At 35.6% G+C, this 22133-nt stretch overlaps 1 protein-coding gene across 1 annotated transcript in view; it reads right to left on the reverse strand.

The window, feature by feature from the left end:
• The window catches only part of ADAMTS6 (ADAM metallopeptidase with thrombospondin type 1 motif 6), a 283681-nt gene that overhangs the window by 34677 nt on the left and 226871 nt on the right, over window positions 1–22133 (reverse strand). Inside the window, exons 18-20 of the mRNA XM_077897999.1 lie at window positions 19515–19678; window positions 18948–19086; window positions 1231–1360 (exon numbers count right to left, since the gene is read on the reverse strand). Coding sequence (XP_077754125.1) covers window positions 1231–1360; window positions 18948–19086; window positions 19515–19678 — 433 coding nt within the window. The remainder of the gene's footprint in view (window positions 1–1230; window positions 1361–18947; window positions 19087–19514; window positions 19679–22133) is intronic.

The following is a 22133-nucleotide window of genomic DNA, read 5'->3' on the forward strand; positions in this document are numbered from 1 at the left end:
TTGCATATGTTCTATCTTGCCATTGTCAAACAGGTAAAATCCCTACAAAGATCAATATTTTTATGATCAACTCAGTATCTCTGTCTTCAGCATCTTTGTCTTTTCTCATGTAATCATTGCCTTTTTTAAAAAAAAATTTTTTTTAAGTAATCTTTATACTCAACATGGGGCTTGAACTCATGACCCTGAGATCAAGAGTCGCATGCTCTACTAACTGAGTCTGCCAGGCTCCCCTAATCATGTTTTTTGGTTCAGTCCAGAAACCTTTCTTTTTTTTTTTTTTTTTAAGAGTTTATTTATTTATTCATGAGAGACAAGAGAAAAGCAGAGACACAGGCAGAGGGAGAAGCAGGCTCCATGTGGGGAGCCCAACATGGGACTGGATCCTGGGTCTCCAGGATCATGACCTGAGCCAAGGGCAGATGGTCAACCACTTGAGCCATCCAGGCGTCCCTGTCCAGAAACCTTTCTGTTCTTACAGATTATAAAGTGTGACTCACTGAAAGCAAGTCCATATTGGTAAGTTTAAATTTTTCAAAAGTCATCATTAGGATGGATGGGCTGTTAGCTTGTGCCTCCCTTTACAGTGAGCTGTAACTGCTACATTAATTGGCAGAATGAGGCTGAAGTCCACCTCTGTGCCTGTGCCCCAAACCCAGAAGATAGGATGACTTAGGATGACACAACTTAAAACTGGGTCAGCAAATTAAAGCACTGATATCCCATTACAGAATATTTCTAAAACATATTAAGAGTCTTTAGGCCTTTAGGATAAATATCTGGAAAAGATAGGACTCCACATCGATCTACTGTGTTAATTTGAACTTAGACACCATTGAAAAAAAAGATACCATTATTTTATATACCATTTAAAAAGAGGAAAACAATGCTGATTATTACTGTAAGTAACACACTATGAATTGCAAGATGAATCTTAATTTCCAAGATGCTAAAATGTGAGAAGGTATATGCTTTAGAATTGATGAAATATGATAATTTCCAGCACTGTGCCAGGATCAGTCTGTTGAAGTTCCTGTTTTAAAGGATTTCATTACCTGAAACCTATAGATAAATAGGAATCTTTGCTCAGTGAAAGGGACATCAAAATTATACCCTCAGATACGCTTTATCCTCTTTTCATAAGATATGAATATGGTTTGAAATATGAATAGCTCATGTTTTTCTCTTTGAATTGAAAGAAAACAATTCTCACTTCTTACTCTTACTTACTCAGGTGGGCAGGGCTCAGTGTTGCAGGCTCTTTGATTTTCAGGTGGTTTACTGTCAGGGTCACAGTAATTGTTCTGGACAATAGAGTTGTCATCCAATCTTTTACAGACCACCTCCTGTCTTTGGACACCTTGAGAAAAGGAGGACATTGTTAACTGAAGAGTAGTTTACTTTCCACTAAGTTAGGTATGCATAGCTTTCCTCTGGGGAATCAACCTCACGGATCGCTGCTGTTTTATCTGTTCCAGAAACACTTGACTGCTTCTCTAAAAAGGAGAGAAGTCCTGGTCATTATACTGCAATTTTAGGCAAAATTATTGTTCTCATATTTAGAAACATAACTGTTTTTAAGTTCAGAAAAGAAACTATTGGTAATTTTAAGCAATTAGCATTCCCATTTGTAAATTCTTCTTCATGCTTACCTTAAAAAACAAAAAACAAAAACAAAAAACAAAACCAAACTTCATTTTCCTAAAATATTGTCAGATAAAATGTATGAAAATACATTTCAATGCAAAACAATGATTGTATATCTGTTTAAAAATAAAAACAGTAGGGACAAATTCACTTTTTGATATTTTGTAGGACAAATCCATCAGTTTAAATGTCTTTGTTAGCAACACATCACATTCACACATTTCATTTTTGTTCTTCCATTTGTAGATTTATTTCTCTAAAAGCCCACAAAGACTAGAATTTAAAGATTGCAGTAGGCCTCTTTTAGACTGCATTAGTCTGTTTGCTTTAACAGAGTTGGCCCCCTGTTGATTACACCATTGTCAAACAGTTATATATATATATATTTCTTGAAATAATGGCTTAGAAAATTATTATCTCAATCTTAAAAATTAGTCTATGTGACCTGTTTGCCACAGCTAAAAATATTCCCATTATAAAATTTGTAAAATTCTACATGTATGTTTATTATTTATTGGCAAAGATATCCACCACAACTTGCTCACATTGCACAAAATACAAAGACACACACAAACATACTCTTATTTGTAAACATCCCTGGTGAGTAGGCTTTAAGCAGTCTCATTTTTTCTTTAGTGTCAAAAAATCTAAAGAAGCAAAGCAAAGCTAGGTATACCAAGATATCAGAGAAAAAGGTAAAACTAAAAACAATGATATAAGTTTCAGATTATATAGAGGTAGCAGGTTACTTTTGAAATTGGATATAAAAACGTAAACTATCCTCTTTCTCCCCAACCACATCCCTATAACAGGTAAGTTAAATTTCCCGTTAAGAGTTAATAAAAACAGCATTAGCAGTATCCAGGAAACCACAGCTTCACACCTAGCTAGCCCCACACAAACCCATGGTTTTGCTTTTTTTTTCTTCCCAGCTGCTTTTAATAGCACCCCAAAGAAAAGACTTTAACCTCAAATTAGGGAAATCAATGTGCAATAGGACCTTTCAGTGAAAGAAACTGTCACCTTAAAAGCCATACACCAAATGCTTCCCCCAGGGTGCTTATAAGAGTCATGGAAATTCTGTATGTGCGGGTGCCTCAGACATCATGCGATACATACCTTTAGCTAAGCAAGGTAGGGAAATCTATGACCCTGATTGGGAAAATTAAGTCTTGTAGCCTCCATGATGGTGGCAAGCAGCTGAAGAAGGTATATTTTATTATTGGCAGTGACCCAAGACTCTTACTAATTTCTTTCAATAAATTTTTAGGTTTTCCTAAATTCAGGGGTCTAACACATAGGCAACAGTTTACTGGCAAAATATCTTAGAATATGTGTTGTATTCATTCCCTCCTAATCCCTAGAATAGGTCAAATCTCAGTTTATGTGACAACAGTTTGGAATTTTTTAACTATTAAGCGTTAGATTTTTGAGGGAAGAATGATTCACTTTAGGCATAGCTGTGATCCATCCACAGATGTTCCACAATATTCATCAGCTATCTCCCCATTGTGTCATTCCAGTGGGCAGATAACTAAGTCCATGTGACCCACCTAGACAAAAAAATCTCTACCATTAGTCAGAGGATTCAACTACCATTTGCCATAGTGGCTCAGAGTATTCATCCTCCCAATTCAATATGTTGTTCCTATCAGGAAGAGCAGGGGATTATTTTTGTAAGTTACCATGGTCATTTCTTAAAAGTCATTCAAATATGATTATACTTGGAGAGGGAATCTCAAATCACCCATTTACATGGAGGACTTAAACAACTTTACCCGACTTTGATAATTATACTTAATAATAAAAAAAAATCTGATTACATTTGCAATGAGAGTGTTGTCATTCAATTTAATATTTTGGCTGTTTCTCAGGAAAGAATAAACATTTTCAGCACTACAACATAGAACTGATGTTACTTTGCATCGGTGTCAGAAACATCAGTTCAGTTTCTACAAGTTAAAAGAAAATTCTACTTCCTCTAAATTAACCCTGGAAATGTTGTTTTGTTATAATCACATTAGTTTTTAAAAGTAGCCTTTAATGTAAAAGTGAGGCCTCTGCAATTTGAATCACAGGTGAGATATTAGTTATTAGAGGTGAGATTTGTATTTGATCTTAAGATAAATTCTAACAATGTATGTATCTTGAAAAACTTAACTACATAACATTTATTGTTGAAAATTTGGAAAGTAAGCAAAATCACAAAGAACAAAATAAAAAATATCCACAATCTCGTATCTTTGTTCTAGATCTTTATTTTTAAGGCTATTTTGCTTTTTGGTGGGCTCCAGGAATTTGTTTAAAATTACATAGTACACAAGCTGAACATGCCACTGAAATGTAGTTGACAAGTCATTCATTCATTCATTCATTCATTCATTCAATAGAGAATAGTTACTAAGTATAAGGAACCATATTTCTTAAGAGATACTGAACTAAGTGCTAAGGATTACAAATTGACTTAATTTTGTCAAGACTTCCAGACCTCTTAAAAACTAGGAATTAGGACATTTTGGGGTCACTTCAGTTCCATAACTTTAGAAAACTATTCTTTACGAAGTAAAAATTAAAGTCTTCAAATAAACAGCTGAAAATACTCTATATTTCATGAAGATGCATTTTTCCTTGCATTCATCTTTTATTCATTTTCTTCTAAAATGTTCTATTAGACAGTATGGTATTTCACACTCAAAAACTGACTATACCAGTAATCTATTCCAAATCTTCAGACAATGCTGAATTGTCTTCCTCCAACAGCATAAAAATCCCCTTCCAACTTTTACCCCCATACTTGGCAGATTCACAGAATTTCTTTTTCTTTTTAAATCAGTAGCAACAGGATAACTCTAAACTAATGCACCTAAATTAGGATGGATTTTGAAACATACTTTGGGACTAAGGAAAATACAACTTTTAGCTTTAGAAAGTAGAAAATACAGATCAAGTAGAAATAATCTAAACTAAGTCAAAAAGAAAAATGATTGAATTTAGAATCTTTTTATATGATTAAGCCTTTTATATATAGCTTCTTTTAAAGTAATCCGTAAAACAAAATAAATCTTGTAAAGTAATCTGTAAAACATTGCTAAGAAGTTGATTCAAAGCCTGTTGGGAATAATTATATCCAGTTACAAAAAATCACTATGCTTTCAAATCTAAAGACTTACAGTTTATAACCAAAAACATAAAATGTCCACATGGCCAGTCAAAGATGCCTAATCAAAACCAAAATTCTAGTGACTTAGCGTCCATGTCCCCCGGAGATATGCAGATGTTCTGCAGAATTTAATTGTTCAAATTTAAAACTGTACTTGGGATGTCTGGGTGGCTCAGCAGTTGAGCCTCTGCCTTTAGCTCAGGGCATGATCCCGGAGTCCCGGGATCGAGTCCCACATCAGCCTCCCTGCATGCAGCCTGCTTCTCCCTCTGTCTATGCCTCTGCCTCTCTCTCTGTCTCTTATGAATAAATAAAATCTTAAAAAAACAAACAAACTGTACTAATTATATTTTATTCTTAAATGTCTAAAGTTATTGGCATGCAAATCCTATACCTGTTTTTTTAATTTAATATAATTTCTTTTCCATGGTTAAAAAAATTAATGATTTCATATTACAAAATTTAAGTACCAAGATGTCAATACAAATACATATTTACTTAAAACTCTCTAAAATTGAACCTGTTTAGAGATTTTTAATCTGCTTATCAAAAAATCAAATAGGATGGTTCTTAATATGGAAACATAACCCTTAATTTTAGTCTTTAAGTTTAAATTTATCAGATCTTATATTCAATATTTAATTTTCAGCCAATAGTTAAAAGTTACAGATGATCAGGGAGCCTGGGTGACTCAGTCGGTTGAGTGACAGCTCTTGGTTTTGGCTCCGGTCATGACCTCAGGCTCATGAGATCCAGCATCCCTTGCTTCAGGATCTGCTTCCCCTTTCCCTCTACCTCTGCCTCTCTCCCTGCTCGTGTTTCCTTGTTCTCTTTCAGAAAGAAAGAAAGAAAAGAAAAGAAAAGAAAAGAAGAGAAAAGAAAAGAAAGCCAGCCTTAAAAAAGTTATAGCTGGGATGCCTGGCTGGCTCAGCAGTTGAGTGTCTGCCTTCAGCTCAGGTCATGATCCCGGGGTCCTGGGATCGAGTCCCATATCGGGCTCCCTGCATAGAGCCTGCTTCTCCCTCTGCTTGTGTCTCTCCCTCTCTCTCTGTGTCTCTCATGAATAAATAAATAAAATCTTTTAAAAAATAAATAGAATAAAATAATTTAAAGAAAGTTATAGCTGATCTGTTTTCCTACCAAAGGTTCTCTTGTCCAGTGAGAGGAAGGAGTACTCAACTTTGAATCACTGCTCTAGCTGTATTTCAGGAAATGGCTTTAACATTTTGAAAGAGCACATACCCCAGGAAAATTATTAAGAAGTCCAGTGAGCTGCAAATTAGTCCAGATGGAATCCTTCATCTACTGCGCTTACAACAGGAGATGGTGATGGTTCAACTGAAGACCGCAGGATCCTCTGCTCAGCAGCTACATGCCTAGGGCCAATCTTGAGCAAAGGCTCCAGAGATCATAGTGCCTCTCAGTTTCTTCTCCTTTTCAGTCTCTTCTTTATTCCCCTTAAAGGTTGTTCAGTGTTCTCATATCCCACTTCTCTCTCCTTTCAGAGAATTAAGTAATTGTACAAATTCATTTGTAACAGTATTTGGCAATATATTGCCTTTCACAGAACAGTTGATCATTTTAAAAGTAGAGAGGGCACTCAGTGCACAAAAATTACCACCTGATGTTCACTTGAAAGAGTGATATCTGTTAAATCAGGACATACAAGAGGGAGGATAAAGTCAGGAGAAAGACCTTCTAGGTCTTTTCAAATCTACTCTTAAGACTCAGGATTCCAGTATTAGACCATTCAGTTGGTAAGTGAGCAGTCTACAACCATATGTGAGTATGTGAGTTAGTCAATAATGAGAAGAGAGGTATAAATGTATCCTTGGGATTGACAGGCTAGCCAACATCTAGGTAATTTAACCTAGTGGCACAGCACATCATATCTATATCTGCTCAAGAAACAGTCTTCTGAAGAGGAAGGAGGGAGAAAAAAGAAAGTCAGAGCTTATACTACAAATGTGGTTGGTGGCTAAGGCAACAGTTTGCTTAACCACAGCATCTAAAGTAGCTAGCAACCAAGACAACACTCTATACAACCGTAATATATAGAGCATATGGCCAGCAATATTAATTTAATCTAAATCTTCACTATAGATAGCATCCAAACAGCAAAAAGTGCCAGGAAAAAAAAATGTCTCTCTGCTCGGCTTCTCACTGATGGAATCTGGCTATTGTGCTGTGTGATTATTGGCCAGACACAAGCATTTGCAGGGCAGAGTAAAGTCCATCTGCCTTGGATCTAACCACTGGCACCCAGTGTACCAAATCAGCTCCACCCACATGCTGTCTTCTCCTGAATTGCCTCCTGCTAGTTTATATCTTTCAAGGCTTCCTTTCTCTGTCTCTCCCAGTGTCTTCCCTTCCATCCTAAGCAAAACTAGATGTTCCAAGGAAACACAGGATTATATATACACACACAAAAAGTGCAGTTCTAAAATAGTGTATTTTTCAGCAACTGTGTTTAGTGACAGTAAAGCAGGGTGGAGCATACACATATTGCATTTATTTGATATCATACTATTCCTAGAGGGAGTTTCATTTCTTTCTTTTTTATTTATTTTTTTCTTTTTTATGACACTTTTAATTTTTAAAATATTTTCTTTAAATTCAATTTGCCAACATATGGTATAACACCCAGTGCTCATCCCAGCATTTCTTTCTTTTTTAAAGATTTTATTTATTTGAGAGAGAGTGAGAGAGAGACAGTGGCATGGACAGGGGAGAGGCAGAGAGAGAATCTCAAGCAGAGCCCCACATGGGGCTCAATCTCACTACCCAGAGATCATGACCCAAGACAAAACCAAGAGTCAGACACCTAACTGACTGAGGCACACAGGCACCCCTCCCTGGAGGGAATTTCTACCACTCATTAGACATTAACAGGAATCTCTTCTTTGGAAAGTGTCTAACTTAACTCACCTAATTCCTACTATGTCTAAGTGAGATAGTCTGGACTTCAGTAAGATTACATTAAAATTGGGGGCGGGGGGACAAGGCAAGTACTAATATAATTATATTAGTAAAATAATATATTTATAAAATAATAAAATAATACATTTTCAGGTTTAATAATTTTAGTTTTACAATCTATTTTGTTTTATTTTCTCATTTCTCTTTCCCTGATCTTTTTTTTTTTTAAGATTTTATTTATTTATTCATGAGAGACACACAGAGAGAGAGAGAGAGAGAGAGAGAGAGAGAGGCACAGACACAGGCACAAGGAGAAGCAGGCTCCAGGCAGGGAGCCCGACGTGAGACTTGATCATGGGTCTCCAGGATCATGCCCTGAGCTGAAGGTGGTGCTAAACCGCTGAGCCACCCGTGCTGCCCTCTTTCCCTCATCTTTATTGATCTTAAGCACTCTTTTCATAAACAAAGGTCTATGCTATCCCTTTTCACTTTATCTTGTTATTATACCTTTTTGTAAGTTCTAGGCAGTTTAGGGAAATGGCCTCAGGTAAGTTTTCACTCTCCTGGGTAAAACGAGACAATTAAATTGATCATTTCTAATGTTTCTTTCACATTCAAAATTCTATGAAAGTTGTCTCCTCTCTTCTTTCTCCACAATTCAATTGCTTAGTTTTTTTCCCCCTTTTATGTCCACCATGCCCCCATATTCTACAGGATAATAAGTCTGGAAAATAGACATTTGTTAGATTCCTTTAGTTTTGTAGTCTTGTTTCAGCGCTTGAATTCTTACCAATAGACATACACATGATAGGGGGTAGACGTGTCAAGAGGCAGAACATAGCTAGGAATAGGAGTTTGTGAGAGACAAGTTTCCTATAAAGAATTAATTCACATTATACTAAAAAGAAATCTCCATGATCTATAGGAGCTTGTTTTTGATATTTTATTTGAAATTTTTAGAGAAATGATTTTGAGAGTACAAGAAAATCTTGAGTTTCTTCTACACATGGTGATAGGTTTATTACCAATAAAGAAGGTTTCCTTTAGTTTTCTTTAAAGACTGTATTTTCTTTCTTTCTTTCTTTCTTTCTTTCTTTCTTTCTTTCTTTCTTTCTTTTTTTAAGATTTTATTTATTCATGAGAGACACAGAGAGAAAGAGGCAGAGACACAGGCAGAGGGAGAAGCAGGCTCCGTGCAGGGAGTCCGACATGGGACTTGATCCCAGGACTCCAGGATCATGCCCTGGGCTGAAGGCAGGTGCTCAACTGCCAATCCCACCCAGGGATCCCCTAACGACTGTAATTTCTACACCCAATGTGGGGTTCAGACTTATGACCATGAGATCAAGAGTCATATGCTTTACCAACTGAGCCAGCCAGGTGCCCAGAAGATTTTCTTACTTCTTCTTCTTCTTTTTTTAAAGATTGAGAGAGAGACAGGGAGAGAGAGAGAGAGAGAGCACAAGCATGGGGAGAGATAAAGGGAGAGAGAGGGGGAGAAGAAGACTCCCCCCTGAATGGGGAGCCTGACTTGGGGCTCCATCCCAAGACCCCAAGATCATGACCCCAGCCAAAGTCAGAGGCTTAACTGACTAAGCCACCTAGGCACTCCCCAAAGCTTTTCTTCTAATTATATACAGCACCTCTTTCTTTCTTAGAACCAAAGAAACATTAAAAAGAAACATTAAAAAGTTGTATAGCTTATTTCCTCAAGTAAAAAAAAAATGGGAATAGTAGTATTAGATGGCCCTATGAAATTGGGATGATGATGTTTGCTATTAAAAAAGGCTTAATTTTTTTCTGAAAGCATTTTATGCATGATACCTTGTAAAGATACATAATGTTATGACTGTTAAAAATGCTATTTAGATAGAATATTTGTTAAGTGAAACTTGACCTGTGACACACAAATCATTAATACAATAGGAATGCGCTTACCCAAGTTTTTCAGTGAGTGAACATGTATGCAGGCCCTGATCATGTTAGGGAAGAATATAATGTCTAAGGCAATAGAAATGAGATGAAACAGGGAGGAAAACAGCACTAGGGGAAATGTTTAGGGTTAGCAGAGACTTTTTGCCTTCAGCTATAAGGCCAACATTAGAGAAAATACAAGCCACAATATTCAGGAGTAAACAGTAAAAAACCAGATTACCACACCAAACTTTTATATGTATGTAAGACTTTTTACATGACGTTAGAAAGCTTAATACTGAAAATACACAGGAGAATTCCAAAAACAAGTTTGAGTGTATCATATAAGTGAAGCCATATGCTTAAGTAAAAAGATATAGAAATAATTATTATAGACAAATAAAAAGTCAACATATTCCAAAAAAAAAAAAAAAAAGTCAACATATTCTCTAGAAGATGTGAACCAACCAAGAGCATGAGTTTGCCTAGAGAAGTGACTCCTCTCAAGGATATGCTGTATGCGAACCAAGCCGCCAGGTGCAATTGAGAGCTATAGACACTAAGGCTTTCTGGAGCTGTGATGTTCATAGGTGTTCTGCTATGATGCCTAGTACAGCTAAACCCTTATATTATAGGGTACTCTTACTTCACAACATTGAAAATGACCTAAAAGAAGGGGATGGTGGGAGAAGGCGAACTGGGGAAAGCCATGGTCAATGCAATGATAGACTTTGTCTAGTCCTACAAGTATTTTATATTTTAAAGACCAAAGAGAAAATTTGGGAACAATAAACACAGGTAAATGCAAATCTTTATTTTTTCTAAGCTCAAGTCACTTCTTACAAGTGGCTTGTATTATTAAAAATATCACAGTGATCTATCTTATGTCTAATATAGTGTAAATAGGAATCAAATGTAAAATGACTTTCAGTTTCAAGCAATAGTACATTGTGTAACTTGAGACAAATTATCTTTTATAGGGAATTCTTCTTAAAAACTAACTACATAACTGTATTTCTTCAAAGGGAAATAAATCACAATGAGGAAAGTGCTTTTAATTATTCAAACTAAAATTTCCATCTGTTATCTTTTACCGAACTCTGAAAGTAACTTTTGTATGACAAATCCTAAATCAAAGAGAAGCAAACTTAGTTATAAGATTTGACCTTTTTATGTCTTTCATACTTAATTTCAACCAAGTCTATTTTGAATCTTGAAAAACAACTGGATTTTGTTTTCTTCTCTCTGCTCCATTTTGGAGCAAACTCCACTCTGAGTTTGAGTCAAAGCTACAGTGTATACGTCCTTTATAAGCTGTAATACATATTAGGTATTATTATTATGTCCATAAAAGTCAACTCTGAAAACACTCGTTTGTTTGAACACATTCTGTTAGTTCACTAATACTATGAATTGACCATTATTAGTGATGTTAAAAATGTTAGGTATCTTGAGGTGCCAGCCTGGCTCAGTTGGTAGAGTGTGTGACTCTGGATCCTGGGGTTGTGAATTTGAGTCCCATATTGAGTATAAAGTTTATTTAAAAACAAAATCTTTTTAAAAAATGTTAAGTATCTTAGAAATAGTGAAGAAATTAAAAGGACATCTGTGAAAATGTAAGGCATTTTTACCTGTCATATCTGGTACTATGAGAGCTGTTTTCTTTCAGTCAGGTATTAGTATTAGCCTAAAGATTGCATTATATTTTTTCTAATAATCACTTTTAAAAGACAATTTTAAAATTGTTATGTTGTAATGGAATTATTGTACTTTTAAGTGCACATTATGCTTGTGTTGTATCATTTTTGAAAGTAAAATATATAACAAGGACATACAGTGTTTCCATAGAAACAATGTAGAAATAACCAACTTTTTAAAGAGGCCAACACAATTTGAAGGACCGATTCATTAAAATAACTTTAGAAGTATGTCATTTATAAATGGAATAGTGTAGATTATTACATAAACTTGTTAGGTAGTAAATTGCAAAGACAAATTTGCTATCAGTTCTCTTTTAAATACTTAAGGTTTTCTTTCTTTTTCTTTTTTCTTTTTTGTTTTTCACCTTAATCACCCATCAATCTTAAACTGAACTAATGGATGAAGGAAACATATTTGGGACATATCAGAAGGAAAACTTAATATAGATATGAAGGAAAGTTTACACAGTATTCAAGATTCCTAGTTCCTTAATTAGAAGTATAGAAGAGGCTCTAATTTTAAGTTCCAAGCATCACCAGGATCTCAATTAAGGAGTTTATGTCTTTTTCTTCCTTTTATGAAATGACATTCAACATCTATTGGAAGAAAGAGAGATGACTAATTTTTACCTACTTTACTGATACTCATTCTACCTTAAATTAAGAGTTCTCAAACTTTCTTGGTTCATGACACCCTTAATGTCTCAGTAATTTTTTTAACAGCCCTCCTAGGCAGAAAAAATATATATATCTAAGAGTTTTACTTATTAAGTAGTTAAGTCCAAAGAAATTAGTAATAACCAGTATGGTATATGATGAATGTTACTGTGTTTCCATCAAAAATGTACATTCTGTTGTGTCTTTTGTTGAGTCTGCTTCAGTATTCTGGGGCACATTGGTATAGTTTGAAAAATATGGGCCTACATCAGGGCTACTATAAGATAGTAGCTGGAAACCATATAAAACATTCTAAAAATACTAAAGAGTAAAAACCCAGCTCCAATATGCTTGAAAATCCAGATGAATCAGGTGAAATCATTAAAAAAAGTGAATTTTAAAAATCTGTCCTAGCTAGAAAAAAGAGACACACAGAATATCTTTTAAGTTATATGCTATTCACACACACACATACACACACACACACACACACACACACACACACGTATGACTTAAGATGACATCCAGGGAAGAGAAATAAAAATAAATAAGCATCTAAATAATCATGAAACATACAAAAAATTAATTAGGTTATATAAATATAAAGTAAAAAGTAATGATAAAATTTTAAGTGGTCAATAACAATTGATCAGAAACATTCCTGAATAACCCCATAGTACATAGATTAAAAATATGTACTTTTATCTTCAAATAAAATCAAAATTGAATTGCCTCTAAAAATAAACCTGTCTTCTTCCTTCTCCTCTTCAATAAAAGTATAGTTTTAGCTCATCTTTTTCTTCCTGGGCTGCCAAGCAATGTTCAACAAAGAGATGCCAATGTTTGTCAGCAGAAATCTGACAAAAATGAGTTTTTTGGTATACAACTTTTGTAATTCTACACAAAGAGAAAGAAAGAAACCCTAAAGAAAAAAAATACTTGGAAAAAATAATCAGAAGTGTCAATAGAGCCAATTGCAGGTCAAAGACTTAGAGCATACATTTAAAAAGAATACCTGTAAAATATTTATGTATGTCTGACTTTCCTTTGCGTCAGAAATAAAGCATTCTTAAGACTTTCTTTTTAACAGAACAGGTGCAAACTTGAGTGCAACAGTATAGTAACTCTCAGTTAATTGGCTTTGAAAACTTTCCCTTAAAGCCTAAGAGCAGCATCAAATAAAAGGAGAAGTGAAGGGAGGTCTTTGGGTAGAAACAGAATGGTTTAAATGGTGGGAGATGAGAGCATATCCAGAAAGGTAGGGAAGGAAGTTATCATGAATACTGCTACATTTTGCAAAGATTCATTCCCTAATGAAACAAAATTTCCTAAAACAATAGATGACTTTCTCTAGAACCATGTCACAAAGAGAAAAAAAGTTAAAAGTTTTCACAAATGTTGAGTTAAAACAGGAGCCATATGACTCTGACTTGAGAGTTTAAATTAAAGTTGGTTGAGTATATAACCATTTATATTCATTGTAACTTGTACATAGTACCACAGAAATCTGAAATTAGAGGGAGAACTTTGGAAAACCTGCTTAGCACAATTTCACTAGATCTTAATCAAAAGATTGAGAAACAGTAACTAACACAGTTTCAGTCAGTTTTAAGAGCACTGATTAGATGCTTATAAATGATCCATCAGGTAAAGAGAGTGTGTAAATAAACTGAAAAAGCTTTCTGAAGGCATGTCCAAGGCTGACGGCCACACTAAACAAAATTATAAAATTAATTGTCATTCTGCTACATTTTTCATTTCTTCCGCTGATGTCCTGTTCTACTTTCCCATCTCAAATACTTATAAATAAATCTCATTAATCTTTGCATTTAACTAGTAGCTAATTAATAACAGAAATGTGAGTTAAAGCTACCAGTGGCATTTGTATCTGAATGTAAATTATTTGAATACTAAATAAACTTTCCATCAGCCTCAATGGCAGGACTTCTCTACATTGGCTGCATATTAGAATTACCTAAAGAGTTTTTAAAAATCTGATACCCAAGCCACACTCCTCACAATTTTAATCACAAATTCTGGGGGATGGGCCCAATCATCAGAATTTTTCAAAGTTCTCCAGGTGATTCCAATGTTAAGATAACCAAAGTTAAGAACCACTAGGTTTAGGTAAAGCATTTGAAAAAGTAAAATTTCAAATTAGTGCAGGTGATTTTTTTTTTTTTTTTAGTGGGTATATATCATGCTGCTCTATGGAAGTTGCCACCTGGAGGAAAAACTGTCCAAGGTAAAGGACAATCTTTATTAAAACAATGCTACATTTATAAAAATCACTAGATATTCAATTTCTAAGTCTTAATTTCGGGGACACCTGGGTGGCTCAGCGGTTGAACATTTGCCTTCAGCTCAGGGAGTGACCCCGGGGTCCCGGGATCAAGTGCTGCATTGGGCTCCCTGCATGGAGCCTGCTTCTCCCTCTGCCTGTGTCTCTGCCTCTCTCATGAATAAATAAATAAAATCTTAAAAAAAAAAAAAAAGCCTTAATTTCGGCAAGTTACTTCACTTGGGTTTTATCTACAAAATAGTAATGATAATAGCTCATGGTACTGTTGCTGATAATTAAATGTAAAAGGGTACCAGAAAATGTGTTATAAACTATAACATCATGTTTATTATTACATAGCTGAGCAGTAGAGCCATTTATCATTAAAAAGACTAGCTGTAGGGATCCCTGGGTGGCGCAGCGGTTTGGCGCCTGCCTTTGGCCCAGGGCGCGATCCTGGAGACCCGGAATCGAATCCCACATCGGGCCCCCTGTGCATGGAGCCTGCTTCTCCCTCTGCCTATGTCTCTGCCTCTCTCTATTTCTCTCTCTGACTATCATAAATAAATAAAAATATAAAAAAAATAAAAGCATTAAAAAAAAAAGACTAGCTGTAATGTAGATTATAACTGCAATATGGATTACTACCTAAATGATTTGCCACTTTGTTTTAATAGGCATTTACTTTATGAAATCTAAGTGTCTAGCCCAATGTTTTTCCAAGTATGGTTCCTGAACCAGTAGCACAGCATCACCTGGACATTTTTTAGAAGTGCAGATTCTTGGGGTCTATCCCAGACCTCCTGAATCCAAAATTGGAGGCAGATCTTAGCAATATTATCTGAATAAGACATCCAGGTAATTCTGATGTAAAGTCTGAGGACTAAACATCCAGCCAAAGTGAGTAAAAAGTGAGTATGACTAATATCAAAGGAAAAATACACAATATTTGTTATTTGAAACTTTAAAAGTTGCAGTGCAAAGACACAGGGTAATACTACTTAAAAAAAAGCTTTGTATTAAAAATAATATAATTCTCTTTACCCAGCCAAGCTTTATCAATTAACACATTAATCATGAACACAATGGTAGCATATAAACTTGGGAATCAAATAAATCAGAGTATAAAACACTCTGGATAAGGAATAAAGAAACAAAACTCTAGTCGGAGTTAACAATGATTCAGAAAATAGTTAAGTTTTAATTCACTGGGCCTGAGTGTCTCTCAGAGGAAGAATCACAACTGTATCTTAAAAATCACATTTATCCTGAAGACAACACCCCACAGCATCTCAATGTTCTTATTCAGGCTAAGGAAGTGTTTCATCACTTACTCAGAGAAAAGACCATAACTTAGACTGAATCACCAGCAATATTTCCTGGAGCATGCAATTTGTCATTGGGTCTGCTAAGCAACAGAAAAACAATCTCAAAATTTCTTATCTTAAAAGATATCATAAGAGAAAGCTATCAACATTGCTCCCAGACTCAAAGTTTGTTATTTGCCACTAATAAAACATATGCAGGACAGTAAGAGGTGAGTTCACTGAAGAGTCTTGTGAGATTGCAATGCAAAGTTTTTTGAGATCTTTCTTGTTTTCTCTTTTTCCTTTTTAAAAATTTTTGGTGTTTTCAAGACACCTAGTACCACCCTACAAAGATGACAGTGAAATATCCCAATTAAGAACTGACTTTATCCCAGGATGCCTGGGTGGCTCAGTGATTGATCGTCATCTGCCTTTGGTTCAGGGTGTGATCTCAGGGTCCTGGGATGGTGTCTCACATCAAGCTCCCCTCGAGGAGCCTCCTTCTCCCTCTGCTTATGTTTCTGCCTCTCTCTGTGTGTCTCTTATTAACAAATATGTAACACCTTTCAAAAAAAAAAAAAAAAGAACTTACTTTATCCCAATTTAAAAAAAACTGCCCCATCTCCTAAGAAAATGCACAATTCTAAACTCTTATTTCCTATACTGGAAAAAACAAGCACAAATAAATGTCAAAATAATTAATTCCTTTTCCTCATCTGTAAATATTTATTTAGTATCTAGCATATTCCAGATACAGTTCGAGGTGCAAAGTGAGTCTAGAGAGATGCACAGACTTCAGTGAGGAGGGCATAGGTTCTATGTGTCCAGGTTTCAGTTTCTCTGTCAACCAAACCACTAGTACTCAAACTTGAGTAAGCATCACAATCACCTGGAGAGCTATATAAAACAGAATGTTGAAGTCTATCCAGAGTTTCTTTCAGTAGGTCTGAGATGGGGCCCCCAAAGTAGCATTTTTACTAAATTCTCAGGTGATGTTGATGCAGCCAGTCTATTGGCCACACTTTGAGAACTGCTTACCAAGCAAGACAAATAGCAGCTCTTCACACTATCCCTGCCAACTTCCAAGCACTGTACATCTCTCTTCCAAAGAAGGCAATGGCCTCATGACTGCCTCATGCCTGCTGTCATAATCACGTACAACTGAGCAGAATTCTAGTTTCTAGAACCACCTCAAATATCTGGGATCGCTAGCTCCAGAACAGAGAAAAAAAGTACAAATAACAGAAAATTCTCTTTCCAGAGGCTTTTTTCCCTCCTTGTTTTTCTTTTTGTTTTACCCTCTACCACAAGAGATCATTTTTGTATTATGATTTCCCAATTTGAGCATTATGGAAAAGAATAACACTCCTTTAAGTTTTTCATGTATCTTTAATACAATCACAGCTTTTCTTCTAAATTCAGTTCTCATGGCCTAACAACCACCCTATTTGTTGGACTATCTCCTTTTTGAACAAAAGAATCATAGGGTTAGGAGGAACATTGAGAATTCACTTAATCCCTCCTTGGCCTCAGACAAGACTGTGTCTAAACCATCCCCAAATATAGCAATTTTCAGTACAAAGAAGAACAGGCACTAAGAATTTCTCATTCAACATTCTGTCACAGACTTGAAGATACTAATATACTTTCCTTCAGCCCTCTCTTCTCCAAGCTAATCATCTTCAACATTTAGACTTCCCTCATTAGATTTCCTAAACTTTATTTTGACTCTTCCTTAATAACTTTATCCCACCTTATGCTTCAGGGCCTGAATTATGTATGTACTGTTATCATGAAGACTTCTTTATTGGTATGTGAAAGGGATAAGCTAATTTATAGCTTGAATAAAAATGAATTTTTGGGAACAAAGAAAGATATATGAATAAATGCCACTAAGATATAATACAATGGCATTCACTTGAATAATTAATTTCAAATATCCTTTATTTTATTAAAATACATAGTAATGCCTTATAGTTTTAAAAACTTTATGTCACAAATCACTAGCCATTTTACATATAAAACGGATGGGAATTAGAGATCTTTCAATATATGCCTCAAATTATATAAAACCATGTTTCATGACACCTCACACAGAAGATATTATTATTATTATTAATTTGCTTTTTTGATGTTTTATATAGTGTTTACTACTAAAGTTGGAGTTGTAGCTTATCAATGATTTATTTCTGTATGAGTCTAAAAATACTGAATATATTATATAATAATCATTTCTGTAAAAATAATTCCTCCAATACAAGCCTCAAGAATCAGAGGTGTTTAGAAATTCAGTGAGTACAGGACAAGATAGGGTAAAGGCCATGTCAGATCATATGTTTCTGAGCAGTTTAGAAGGGGAAAATAGGTAATACATTAGAAATGGGATAAAATGGGATGATATGCTTTATTTCTATTTCTCCCATTCTAAATATCACTATTCAAAATCACTCTTTGCTTTTGGAATGGTGAGGTACTCTAGCCCATCCTAGGCCTGAGGGACAGGGTTGTTTCCTCGCCTATTGGGACCAAGGTGTACGGTGGAGGCGATGCATTTAGTCTCCAGAGAGAAGGAAGATGCTGCTTGCACAGCACTTCTACTCACCAGTCCATGCAGCAGCAAGGGTGTTGGCTTTGAAGGAAGCCAACTGTCCTGCTCTCCCAGCCAGAGGTAAAGAATTGCATTGGTGGCCACTAGAGGGAGGAGGATTAGGAATAGAGTAAATTGTGGGGAAAAGGCACCCATGAAAAACGCACATGGGACAACCAACACATCACCAACCACCGCCTAGCAGCTACCTTTCTGAGGGACTATAATGGGTTCAGCATACACCATTAACCCAGAGACCCAGACACCAGGAATTATTGTAGTATCCCAGCATATAGCCCCTTAACTGTGATGGCTGAAGAAGGGAGTTTGAATAGGTTTGTGGGAAACACACAAGCGCACAAACACAAACACGCAAGCACACAGACATACATTCTCATCCCCCATTACAAGAAGTTGCATCTGTGCCGTCTGATTCTTGCTCATTTTCTTATTTAAAACTCTTGATGTTCTTTACCAAGAATGTGTTCACGAAAAGCAAACAGCCCACCTTCAAGATAGTCTTGGAAGAAGCACCAGCAGAGACACTCATTGTGCCAAGATGTATTTTACCAACAAATCTGTACAAATTACATGAGGTTAAAAACAAACGGAATATAATATAATTAAAGCAAAGTTTCTTTTGCTAAATTACAGCTTGAAGCAAACCTGCAAGAAATGTTTCCAATTAGCTTCTTTAGCAAACACAAAGCATAGCTCAGAGTATGTTTTGCTTTCCATCCTGCCCTCTGGGTGGGCTGCCTAGTGGGTGTCTTACCTCCAGCACAAGTAGCTGAGCATTCTGACCAAGGCTGATGATTCCATGTAAACCCAACTTCATTGTCTCCACTGCCGGTCCGAGTGATGGGAACATTGAATTTATACCTAATTCCCAAATTCTGTTCCTGAAGCAGAACCTGCCATTGAAAACAACTGGTGAAGATAATTAAAATACAATGAGGCTTCATTCAGATATTTATTATTTCTTTTGAAGAAGAAAATGTCATAAAGTAAGTCTTATAAGAAATTTAAGGGAACATTTAGAACACATGCATTTATACTGAATTTTCTCCTTCCATTTTCATGGGTAATTTAGAGCCATTTCTCTCATCTGCCTTGTTTAGTTATAAAAATATTATTCAAGCAGGCATTGAAAAGATTGGTCAAAAGGAAGGAGCAATATGGCCTTAACCTTACACATATCTGATACCCTTGGCTAAGCCATTTTACCTTTATTAACCTTAATTTCACTACCTGTAAAACAGAGATAATAAAGGCTGCTCCTTTGTACCTCACAGGGCAGATTACAAAAACGGGAGAAATTAAGTGGTAAAGACACATTTACCATGACAATGAGATTTTCTGAGGTGGGACCTAGAGCTTCCAAAGATTCTGGCTCATCAGTTGGTCTCTTGTAGTGAAAAGCTGTCCCAGCAACATCAAACTTCCGAGGCCAGTCAATAGTCCAGGCACCATTAATATAGTAATCATCCCCTTCAGATTTCAAAGCTAAAAAAAACAAAAAAAAAAAAAACAAAAAAACAAAGGCAAAAAAACAATACAGTCTACCTAAAAATGTGAACTTCATTTACCACAATGTCACTTATTAACTGCACTGGAGTGTACAATGAATATCCATGCCATTTCCATTTAGAGATAGGATTCTTGACTATTTTCATAAGTACAAATTAACATAGTAATTTTCCATGTGCATGTCAAGAAGATATTAAGTGTTTATAATGATATTAATAAACAGAAATGAAAGTTTTACCTGGAGAAATAAACATATTCCCTACAAAGGGAAATTATAACAAAAGCAATAATTGGGGATGAGAGTGTGAGTAGGGAGCAGACTTTCTTGTCTTAAAACTTAAAACGATAATTAAACTAATATGAGGTGAAGTTAACTTGTGGTACTGGCACACGGACAGACAGAACAATGGGGCCAAACAGTTAAGAAATAAACCCAGAGCACTGGGTGACACAGTCGGTTAAGCATCTGACCCTCGATTTCAGCTCAGGTCACGATCTCAGGGTCCTGACATCAAACCCTGAGTCAGGATCCACACTCACCAGAGCCTGCTTGAGATTCTCTTTCTCCCTCTCCCTCTGCTCCTCCCCCTGTGCTCAAAATAAATAAATTAAAAAAAAATTTTAAATGGTTAAATTCTGTTATATGAATTTTACCTCAACAAAAAGTTAAAAGAAGAAAGAATAAATGTCAGATGGGTAAATATTTAAATGTAAACATAATTAAATAATAAAATGCTAGAAAGAAAATATGGGAGAACTTTCTTTTTTCTTAAAGATTTTATTTATTCATGAGAGACACAGAGAGAGAGGCAGAGACACAGGCAGATGGAGAAGCAGGCACCCCTGCAAGGAGCCCAATGCGGGACTTGATCCTGGACCCCGGGATCACACCCTGAGCCAAAGGCAGACACTCAACTGCTGTGCCACCTAAGTGTCCCAATATGGGAGAACTTAAAGAAAAAATATTGGGGTATGAAAAGCTTTTCTAAGCATGACAAAAACAACAAAACAACAATAACAAAAAACCTCTCCGAAACTATAAAGAATGAGTTCAATAAATATGTATGCATAATTTTTTAAACCTCTAGAGGAAAATAATGAATTAAAAAGTTTTAAAAATATGTGATAGGAAAAAGGGTTATTAAAAGGGTTATTAATACTACTATACATAAATTCCTATAAATAAATAAGATGATAATTTTGATAACAATGATCATGATTTGACAATGACAAAAATGTCAGCATAACTTTTTGTTAGCATGGTAGCTTCTTCAAAACCTTTATCAGCCCAGCCATGCCTGGGTGGCTCAGTTGGTTAAGCATCTGACTCTTGATTTCAGCTCAGGTCATGATCTCAGGGTTGTGAGATCAAGCTTCATGTCAGGCTCCATGCTCAACAGAGACTGTTTCTCTCTCTCTCTCTCTCCCTACCTCTCCCTCTCCCCTCCCCCCTCAACATATGCACTCTCTCTCTCTTAAGTAAATAAATTTTTAAAAATCTTAAAACACACACACAAAAAAAACTTTTATCAGGCCAGATGAATAAGCAGCCCAAAAGGACTAAAGAGGTCATGACACATGGAGTCTGACTCACTGGACCTCTACCACTTGTCCTTAATATTATAGACCATTTCCATTCCCTCAAGTCTATCTGCCTGGCAAATTACTTGTACTTTCTTGACTCCAGATATGTTGTGAAAATTCACTTATCTTTCAGGAGCATGTCAACCAATTTTAAGAATTATTTAATTTGTTAATTAAATTTTTCTTATAGCTTAAAGTTTTTATTTTCAACTCTCCCAGTAGTTTTGTCTCATTTAACACATCAAAATTACTTTAGCTATATAAGGACATCAGACTGTATAATATAAAATAGTAAAAACAAAAGTAAAAATCACCTTTTTCACACCCACTGCCAGCAGCTTTGAATTCTCCTTCAATTTTAGCTCTCACTTCCCATTCTCTCAACTACTTCATGAATGGATCCTAACTCTCTTTTGCCATTACTAGTAAGTTCAGAAAAACACAAAGTATTTTAAAAAGACTGAATAAGGGAGGAAGATGTGGCTTTATGGACAGAGCATTATTAAAGGCAAAAAAATCTGATGTTAGAAATCCTATTTTTTAGTCTTGTTAATATGGAAAACAATCCAAAATTATGGCATAAAAATAAAGAGGTTTTAAAAAATATTTATTCATTTGAGAGAGAGAGAGAATGGGGGGCAGAGGGAGAGAGCCCCCAAGCAGATTCTCCACTCAGCACGGAGTCCCACAAGGGGATAAATTCTATGACCCATATGATCATAACCTGAGCTGAAACCAAGAGTTGGAATGCCCAACTGATTGAGCCACCCAGGTGCCCCAATTAAGAGGTTTTCTTAAAATAAAGTAAGAGCTTGATAATACTAGTGTTCTATTTAAAGAAGCATTC

The sequence above is a fragment of the Canis aureus genome, chromosome 5, assembly GCF_053574225.1.
Source record: "Canis aureus isolate CA01 chromosome 5, VMU_Caureus_v.1.0, whole genome shotgun sequence".
In the NCBI taxonomy this organism is placed as follows: Eukaryota; Metazoa; Chordata; class Mammalia; order Carnivora; family Canidae; genus Canis; species Canis aureus.